The following is a 10,424-nucleotide window of genomic DNA, read 5'->3' as shown; positions in this document are numbered from 1 at the left end:
CTGTCAGTAAGTCTAACCGACAATTTTGTGTGTCAATACACTAAGAATCTCAACAAAACCAAATCACCAAACATCTTGAATTTTTAATCCAGCCGTCGTTCTTGTAAATCAGGCCGGTATTTGCTGGCTGGCTGGGGCTGGTGGTGTAGATTTCCACAATGTCAGTCCTCTGTAATAACTCAAATGTCACACAAAGCTATTTTAACATGTTAACTAGATAAGTTCCTAGGGTTTTGTGGGTTGGGATTATGTTGTTGTGTTAGCTATGTAAAAAATGTATGATTTTTTTTCCGGCACATGTAAACATAAATTAAGGGTGTTACAGTATTTGTGAAGAAAACGATACGAGTTTATACTCTTCAAAATCTTTGAGATTAAGGTTAAGACATGACATGTACATGACGTAATAGAATGTCTTAAAGTAAGAGAAAATTCGATGAACAAAATTCGATTTTACAACGAATATTTTTTCAAGGCTTAAGAAAATGTAGATTTTTAACGAATATTTTTTATGCCTATAGGAGATTTTTTAAAAAAAATATTTTTTTTCAAAGTTTACACAAACCGTGACATTTTAAAGAATATTTTTTCAAGGCTTTTAAAAATCGTGGATTCTTTTTCAAAGTCTTCGCAAAGCGCTGTATTTTAAAGGATTTTTTTTCTAGGTCTTTACAAAGCGGGGTTTTTTATATAATAATTTTTTTTAAATGGGTGGACTTTAAAAAAAAAATAAAAATTAGAAGAACTCTACCAGGCCCAGATATTTTAAAATTGTTTAAAAGAACTCTACAAGGCTTGGATTTAAAATAAAATAATTTTACAAGGACTTTACAAGGCGGGATTTAGAAATAATTACAAGGGCACAACAAAACTTAAAAAAAAATCCAAAAGGTGTGGATTTAACAAAAACATTACAAGAACTTTACAAGGCGTGGGTAAAAAAATGCCTACAAGGATTCTAACAGACGTGGATTTTCAAGGAATCTACAAGGGTTCTAACGTACGTACCTTCTTAGCTGGCTTAGCTTGTGACAGAACTTCGTTCCATAAGCCAAGCTTAAAAACCAGTAAGGAAAGTTCAAAAGTCGGACGGGGTCGACTATATGATACCCTTCACCAATTTGGGTACATACAAGAGATGCTCATATGTACAATATCCTTTAGATAGAATAGACATATCATATTTGGAGGATCATTGAAATGGAATCTAACGAAATTAACTGCGTGAAGTTGTAGATATTTGAACTAAATTAAAACAACCCATACAGATACAATCTGAAATCTATGAAAAATTTAATGTCAATCATCAAGCAATATATATATATATATATATATATATATGTACGTCTTTGAGCAACCGTGGCATCCACCATTTTGTATGCTGCAACACTATCCGCTATCCAAAATTTATTTCAACACAAAATCCAATACACGTTATTCTAGGTTCGATTTGGTACGTTGTGCACAAATTAGTCCTAAGCGAACAAACTTTAGTTATTCTTGTACATCATTTTTATTAAATCGGATGAAAATATATATGGAAGCTATATCTAAATATGAACCGATTTCAACCAAACTTGGCATACATTAATTTAGACCTAATTCAATACTCTGTGCAAATTGGACCAATATTGGGAGTTTGGTGCACCATTTACCTAAAATCGGACGACACTATATATAGGAGCTATATCTAAATCTGAACCGATTTCAACCAACCTTGGCATACATCAATCTAGACTTAATTCAATACTCTGTTCAAAATTTTGTTTTAATCGGTCCAATATTTGGAGTCTCGTGCACCATTTACCTAAAATCGGACCAAACTATATATGGGAGCTATATCTAAATCTTAACAGATTTTCAATTTCCAATTTCAATAGGGTTCGTCCTTGGGCCAAATTTCATCCAAATTGGATCATAAATGCTACCTGTACTTTGTTCACAAAAATACATGGGCGGACGGACAGACGGACATGCATAAATCAACTCAAAAAGTGATTCTATGCATATTCTCAAAAGGAACCATGTGTCTATCTCGTTTTCTTTTGCCTGGTACAAACATATGCACAAAGAAGGGTATAAGGGTATATAAGTGTTTTTCGTGGGTTTTTTTCCCAGGATTTGGCGCAGAGTGAAAATCTGGTCAATGGTGGATTTGCCAGGTCTGAAGCCGCATTGGTATGGTCCAACAATGTCGTTGACTTTCGTCAAGCAGTTGGGTAAGTTGAGCGGAGTAGGCATCTGCTATCTGTTGTGTTTGCAGTTTTTCGACGTCAAATTTCCGTGTCACATTAGATCGCACCTTTGCAGCACCGAATCGATATTCGCTCCTCGGATCGATCGGAGGTCTAAAACACTGGATGAATGCCTTCCGTCTATCACAACATGATCGATTTGATTTCTCGTTGTTCGATCGGGAGAAATCCAAGTGACCTTGTGTATATCGAGATGTTTGAATCCGATCCTGCTAACTACCATGTTTTTTTTTGCTGCTGCGAAGTCAATCAACCTCACGGGGTTGTCGGATGTTTCTTCATGGATGCTCGATTTTCCGACGATGGGGCTAAATATATTTTCCCTTCCGATTTTTGCATTTAAATCTCCTAGCAGAATTTTAATGTCATGGCCAGGGCAGCGGTCATATGCTGTTTCTAGGTGCTCGTAAAATATGTCTTTAGTCTGTTCATCTTTATCTTCGGTCGGAGCATGGGCGCAAATGAGACTGATGTACAAGAACTTCGCTTTTATACGGATTATAACAAATCGCTCATCTACTGTAGTGTATCTGGAGACGAGGTCTTTTATTCTGCTGTTAACCATAAATCCGCATCCAAATTCACGTCTCGTTTCATGGCAGCTATAATACAGGGCTTAATCATCTGATTTACTTACGCCAGTCCCTTTCCATCGCATTTCCTGTAAGGCAATGATATCGGCTTTGTACTTCTTGAGTGTATCCGCCAAAGCGAACACTGCGCCTGTTCTATACAACGTGCGCACATTCCAAGTGCAGATTCGCAGATCGTGGTCCTTTATAAGTTTGCGGGGGTCGTCAACGTGGGTTTGGATTTTTTTCTTTACTTTTTCATAGTAGGTTCGGTTTTCCGAGTGTGGGCAACTAACCCGACGCCTCAACCCATTTGTTTATAGTTCTTATGTGTGAAATTGCGGCACATATTAGATCATTATTTCATCGGGTGATGAAAATAGCTACCCCAGGTGGCACCACGGGGAGGTCAGTGTCCACAAGTGAGATGAAAGAGAGACCAAGATAAGCCTGAACTTCGCCATGTTAGAGGCGATCAGAGCCGTTGCTTGGTATCTATCATCCCCATACGCCACTCTAACAGTAGTTGGTTTAGACAATAGCCACAAAGATGTAAAGATTTTTCTTCAATCGATTTAGGGTTACCAGTAAAAAATTCATCACGCTATAAATCAAACATGACCTGAGGTGAAGCTGTCCCTCTGGGTTCTGGAATTCTCCACCCCCATCGAAATCGAATTCACATTTTTCGAAATTGGCAATATAGCTATCGTAATCATATAGACTTCTAATGAATAGTGATTCAATCCTAAAAAAATATATTTAGAGTGAATTTCCAGATTTCCTTCGGTTTTCATTGACGGCGTTTACAGAAAATATTATAGAAAACTTGAAATTTTTATTTTAATTTTAAAGAAAAAAACACTATTTAAAAGTATCCACAAGAGAGTGCAAATATCTCAAAATATTTCCCAGTCTCGAAATATAGATCTGCAGAAAGTTAGAGTGTGTAGGGTATCATATGGTCGGCCCGGCCGAATATACCGCTCCGCTCACTCTGCTATGAATTTTCGTAATTATCAACCTTAATTTTTTTAATGGAATCTCATTAAAAAGGAAATTATTCTAAAATGTCCAAACAACAACAATAACAGCAATAACAATGGCAAAATAAAGCAAATGTCAACATTCAAGTTGATGACCCTGTTGAAGCCTTGACTGAAAGTTCTTGTGAAAGTTATAAATCTTTTTCGCTTTGATAGTATCTCAATAATATTTTGCTTTTTGCTTCTTCTTCTTCATTCAAACTTTTTAAATTGGATTTGAAAGCTAAAAAATGTTTCTAGATTTTCTTTTATTCGCGTGATGTTTTGCTTTGTGCAATCTCATGATGTAGACGATGCTGATGATGGCAAAGAAGAACATTAATTAATAATTTCCAAACAGAAACTTTCAGCCTTATTGCGATTTGTTATTGCTGTTATTGTTGTTGTTTGCTTTTGCTGTTTGCGTTCAAATTAAAGTGACTACTTCTGTTTGATGATGAGATTGATATGACTTTCACGTATTCGGGGTATGCGTGGTGAATAAATAAATGTGTTGGCGTTGTTGCTGTTGTTTTCGCAGTTCCTGGCCAGTTGTTGATTGCCAACAAAACAAAAAAGTTTCCTTTAATTTTGCTTTGCAAAAATTAACAGAACACATACACTCACGCACGCACATGTGTACACACAAACTTTTTGGCATTTAGCTAATTCTAAAAGTAATCTCATCAATATCCTCGCCTTGGGATTAACCTGGATATTATTGCAAAAGTTTTTGCCATAAGTTAATACCTTTAAAGACATTCCATTTCATTTATTTCACTTTGAAATGCCAATTAATGTGAAATGTTGGAAATAACAATTAAAACCAGGCGAAAGGCATTAAAACAGTCTGAACATGTAAATAAAAAGGATATGTGCAGGTGGTTATGCTTCAATGCATCTTTATTTGGGAGGATAGAGTAAATGCTTCAGAGCGAGCATGAAATTCATTATTGCCAGTATAATTTTAAAAGCTTAATAACAATTGCTCTTTGGACTTGCAGAATTGCCACAAATTTTCCGGATTGACAAATAACAGGCACTTTGCAATGATAAAATATAGTCACTTCGATTGGAAAATACGCCTAGGACTTTCAATATGCTAATAGAAATTTATGGGTATCGGTCAATGTTTATAATTTTTGGTAGGAATAATTGCCACCCAATGTGAACCAAAAATATGAAATTATTTATTTAATTTATGTATTTACTAATTTTTTTATACTCTTCACCGCACTATGGTACAGGGTATTAGGTTTTTGTGCATATATGCAAAAGGAATCGAGATAGGCCCAAGTTTCCTCCTGAGAATATGCATAGAATCACTTTCTGAGTCGATTTACGCATGTCCGTATTTTTGTGAACAAAGTACAGGTCGCAGTTATGACCCGATTTGGATTAAATTTGGCACAATTATTTTATTTGGCCCAAGGACGAACACTATTGAAATTGGAGAAAATCGGTTCAGATTTAGATATAGCTACCATATATAGTTTCGTCCGATTTTATGTAAATGATACACCAAACTCCCAATATTTGTACGATTGGGACAACATTTTGCACAGCGCACTGAATCAGGTCCATATTTACGTATGAGAAGTTCTGTTGGAATCGGTTCAGATTAAGATATAGCTCTCATATATAGTTTTGTCCGATTTTATCTTAATGGTGCACCAAACACCCAATATTAGTCCGATTGGGACAAAATTTTGCACAGAGTATTGAATTATGCTTAGATTGATGTATGCGATGTTTTTTTTTAAATCGGTTCAGATTTAGATATAGCTCCCATATTTCGACGCCTCCGAAGAATAGTATGCGATGTTTTTTTGAAATCGGTTCAGATTTAGATATAGCTCCCATATTTCGACGCCTCCGAAGAATAGTATGCTAAGTCTGAAAAGTGAGTTTTTTTAGTAGAAGCTTTCAAAGTATGGAAGTTTCTTGAATCTTACGTGCCATGCTAAGTACATTTTTGCTTATAACCTTGGTTTGGATTGACCGATGATTACCAACATTTCAGAGAATTTAAATTAAGGACCGTAGTATCTAAGAACGTAAAGAACATGCTAAGTCGACTTAGCATACTATGGTTCGGAGGCGTCGATATAGTTTCGTCCGACTTTAGGTAAATGGAGCATCAAACTCCCAATATGTGTCCGATCGAGACAAAATTTTTCAGAATACTGAATTAGGTCAAAATTGATGCATGCCAAGTTTTGTTGAAATCGATTTATATATAGCTTTCATATATAGTTTCCTTCGATTTTATGTAAATAGTGCACCATTCTATCGATGTTTGTCCGATTGAGGCAAAATTTTGTACATAGTACTAAATTAGGTCTATATTGATGCATGTAAGTTTTGTATTGGATTTTGTGTCGAGATAAATTTTGGATAGCGCACTGTGGTGCAACGTAGCAAATGACTGACATTCAATTTTTCATAGATTTCAGATTGGTACCCAAAGTGGTGAAGGGTATCATATAGTCGGTCCCGTCCGACTTTTGAACTTTCATTACTGATTTTTTATACCCTTCACCACACTGTGGTACAGGGTATTATGTCTTTGTGCATATGTTTGTAACAGGCAAAAGGAAACGAGATAGACACATGGTTCCTTTTGAGAATATGCATAGAATCACTTTTTAAGTCGATTTATGCATGTCCGTCCGTCTGTCCGTCTGTCTGTCTGTGCATGTTAAATTGTAAACAAAGTACAGGTCGCATTTATGATCCGAATTTGATGAAATTTGGCATAGGTCACTTATTCGGCCCACGGACGAACCCTATTGAAATTGGGAAAAATCGGTCCAGATTTAGATATAGCTCCCATATATATATTTAACCGATTCAATGTAAATGGTCCCTATACATCTTTCGATTTGCACGAAATTTGGTACAGCCTAATCATTTAGGTCTAGAATTATGTCTGCAAAATTTCATGAAAATCGGTCCAGATTTAGATATAGCTCCCATATATAGTTTCGTCCGATTTCATGTAAATGGTGCATCAAAGTCCCTATATATCCTTCGATTTGCACGAAATTTGGCATAACGTACTGAATTAAGCCTAAAGTGATGTCTGCCAAATTTCGAGAAAATCGGTACAGATTTAGATATAGCTCACATATATAGTTTCGTCCGATTTCATGTAAATGGGGCACCAAAGTCCCTATAGATCCTTCGTTTTGCACGAAATTTGGCATAACGTACTGAATTGAGCCTAGAGTGATATCTGCCAAGTTTCGAGAAAATCGGTTCAGATTTAAATATAGCTCCCATATATATTTTCGTCCGATTTCATGTAAATGGTGCACCAAAGTCCCTATATATCTTTCGATTTGCACGAAATTTGGCATAACGTACTGAATTAAGCCTTGGGTGATGTCTGCCAAGTTTCGTGAATATTGGTTCAGATTTCGATATCGCTCCCACATATAGTTCCGCCAGATTTCATGTAAATGGTGCACCAAAGTTCATATATATCTTTCGATTTGCACGAAATTTTGCATAGCTTACCGAATTTAGTCCGGAATGATGTGTGCCAAGTTTCGTTAAAATCAGTTGAGATTTAGATGTAGCTCCTTATATTATAGATGGATTTAAGTAATTTAAGTAATTGATGCCCCAAGGAGCCAATATATTGCAGATAGAACAAAACGTACTGAAATTAGTATAACCTAACCTGTGACAAGTTTCGTTGGAATCGGTTCATATTTGGATATAGCTTCCATATATATTTTCGTCGGATTTTAAGTAAATAGTGCATCAAACTCCTCAGGTTTGTCAGATTGACATCAAATTTTGCACAACGAACATAATTGAGCATAGAATTATGTAGTCCCGTTTTCTAGAAGTACAGACATAACCCAACGGATGACCTTTTGATATTTTTTTGAAGTCGATTTACATACTTTTGTCCCATTGTAATAAACGAATGACATGTTTATGGATAGATCTAGGTAGATTCACATTTAGATAAATATCACATATTTTATTTCATCCAATTTTATGTTAATAGTCCTGTTTAATATACCCATAGTGGTGAAGGGTATCATATAGTCGGCCCCGTCCGACTTTACTACTTTCCTTACTGTTTTTTTTTAAATTAGGTTTTCCCTTTCGAATCGAACTTAATGATCGAAGTTTTGCAATGTTTTTGATGTCGAAGGTGGGATTAATTGTCCATCGCTATAGCAACATTTGCTTTGGAAAGAACTGTTTTTGGAGTGAAGATAAATATCGGACCGTGATAAATTTTAATTTAATTCGAAGTGGAACTTCGCATTGTGCCTGATGAGCTGTTTAACCCACGGTGAAACGCTTCGCACAGTATTGGATGCTTAGGTTCTTCCCCTGGCTTTGTTTTTCATTACAAAACGTCGATCTAGTCTCGAAAGACAAAAACTGACTTTAAAATATTCTAGATACGAATAAAATTCTTTGTTGACTAAGACATGTCCATTTGTTTGTCTGTGTGTTTGCTGTTCCAGATATGTAAAACCTATAAAAATACTTGCTTACATATTTTCAATGTCTCATCAGAAACAATTGATTTTTGCCCCACTTTAGCATTTAGATTAATGGTCAATAATATCAGAGTTATTATTCTTTAACATCTAGATAAGGCCCTCGAGAAAAATAAACATGTTTCGCTTAATCACACGAATAACTTACAATTATATGCGATTTTATCACCTTATAAGTGTTAATGTAATTTTAAACTAGTATTTTAAATTATTCCCCGTTTAATTGGCCCCTAATGTCCAGAAAAATAATTAAGTTTCCCCTATTGTGTAGAACATGAAATATTCATGTTATTATAATGGTTACCTACCTCATCAATAAACATAAGTTAGAGGTGTGAATTTAAATGATACGCCACCTACTACGATCATAAAATATAATGGCTTCATGAATAAATAGCATAAAATTAAAAAATAACTTTAATGTGTTATTCTATGGATCATGAAAATCTGTGGCTAAAAATATCTTCATCATCATCATAAGAATTGATTCCGACTGATAACAACTGCATTCTGTGAAACAATGCAATGAAAAAGAGCAGCAGCAGCAGCAACAACACCAAAAATGATTGACCCGTTGCGATGACATTGGAAAACCCATATTTAAATGATATTTGCAGCATCGTCATCATATGTGTTTGTTGTTTTTGTTGTTGCCCGTCACAATAAGAAGATTATTTTAAATTTGTATTGCTAAATTCATAACCTGCTAATGCAAAATTTCGAACATATAAAAACACCTACTACGCAGAGAGCAGATCATAATACGACGAACAGTTCATCTATTGAAAGCTAATCTACAACAAATAACAATAACAACAATGCGTGCTTTTATTGTTTTGTGTTTGGTGGCTGTTGCCTGTGCCGATAAATTGGGTTATAACTATCAGCCCGTTGGTCACTCTTCCTCCGGATTGTCCTTCACTCCTGGTGCAGGTGTTGGTTCTGCCAGCAATGTAGCACCCAGCTATACTGGTGGTGTTGGTTCTTATGAAAGTCAAGGCTCCGTTGCTCCAGGCTACACTGGTGGTGTTAGTTCATACGAAGGTCAAGGCTCTGTTGCTGCTCCCTCTTTCGCCCCACAAGCTGAACTCGAAAAGGAATTCTATACCTTCTCTGCCAATGATGCCGATTTCAATGAACCCGCTAGCTCCGAACAATTGGCTAACTCCTTGAAGAAGGGTCTCCGTGTTGTCTTCATCAAGGGCCCCGAAAACAATGGCTTGGAAGATGCCGCTTTGGCTTTGGCCAAACAAGCTGCCCAACAACAAACCGCCATCTATGTTCTCAACAAACAAGCCGACCTTTCCGATTTGGCCAACAAACTTAACACCATCAATACCGGTAACAACAACAAACCCGAAGTTCATTTCGTCAAATACCGTACCCCTGAAGATGCTGCCAACGCTCAACGTGCTATCCAAGGCCAATACGACAGTTTGGGTGGTTCTTCTCACAACTTCAACGGTGGTGTTGCCCCCGTTATCAACTTTGCTTCTCAAGCTCCCGTTTATGCTGCTCCCGCTGCTTCTACTCCTGGTGCTAGCTACTTGCCAGCTTCGATCTTCCGTCATTAAGAGATATAGTTGATTGTGATGATGTATTTTGTTGTTGTTAAATTTATAGAACAATAAAATAAAATGTTTGTTATTTGTTGTTAAATTCGAATTTGAAATGGTTTTTGTTTTGAAAAATATCAAGGTACGTTTAAGAAATATGCAAGAATGTCAGCATATTTTATATATGTATTTGTCGGACGTCCATAATTACGAGCCCGACAATATTAAACTATTCAGCAATGTTCAAAGGGTTGCTTATCAGTGCTCATAGTTCTAGATCACTGATTAAAAATACGAAATCAGAATTTTAAAATCAAGTCAAACGAATCCAAAATCGCACTTCTTAAGGTTCTTTCTTATAAGTAGTGACTTCTATATGCATATCTTTGTAACATGCTTCCTTTGGAGAATATACATAGAATCGCTTTCTGAGTCTATTTATGTTTATCCACCTGTCCGTCCATGTATTTTTATAAACAAAGTA

The 10,424-nt window shown here is 36.0% G+C and overlaps 1 protein-coding gene across 1 annotated transcript; it reads left to right on the top strand.

Moving 5' to 3' along the window:
* The first annotated feature begins 9,202 nt into the window (after window positions 1–9,202).
* LOC133336002 (uncharacterized) lies at window positions 9,203–9,958 on the top strand. Its single transcript, XM_061544297.1, has one exon. It carries the CDS (start codon window positions 9,203–9,205, stop codon window positions 9,956–9,958), a length of 756 nt encoding a protein of 251 aa, XP_061400281.1.
* The last annotated feature ends 466 nt before the right edge of the window (window positions 9,959–10,424 follow it).

The sequence above is a fragment of the Musca vetustissima genome, unplaced genomic scaffold (assembly GCF_032173495.1).
Source record: "Musca vetustissima isolate MV318-11 ecotype Yass unplaced genomic scaffold, APGP_CSIRO_Mvet_v1 utg766982, whole genome shotgun sequence".
Classification (NCBI taxonomy): domain Eukaryota; kingdom Metazoa; phylum Arthropoda; class Insecta; order Diptera; family Muscidae; genus Musca; species Musca vetustissima.
The sequence above is the reverse complement of the archived record's forward strand: the minus strand, read 5'-3'. Positions and strand labels throughout refer to the sequence as shown.

Coding starts and splice junctions, on each gene's coding strand:
- LOC133336002 (XM_061544297.1), top strand. CDS start 9,203: ATGCGTGCTTTTATTGTTTTGTGTTTGGTGGCTGTTGCCTGTGCCGAT.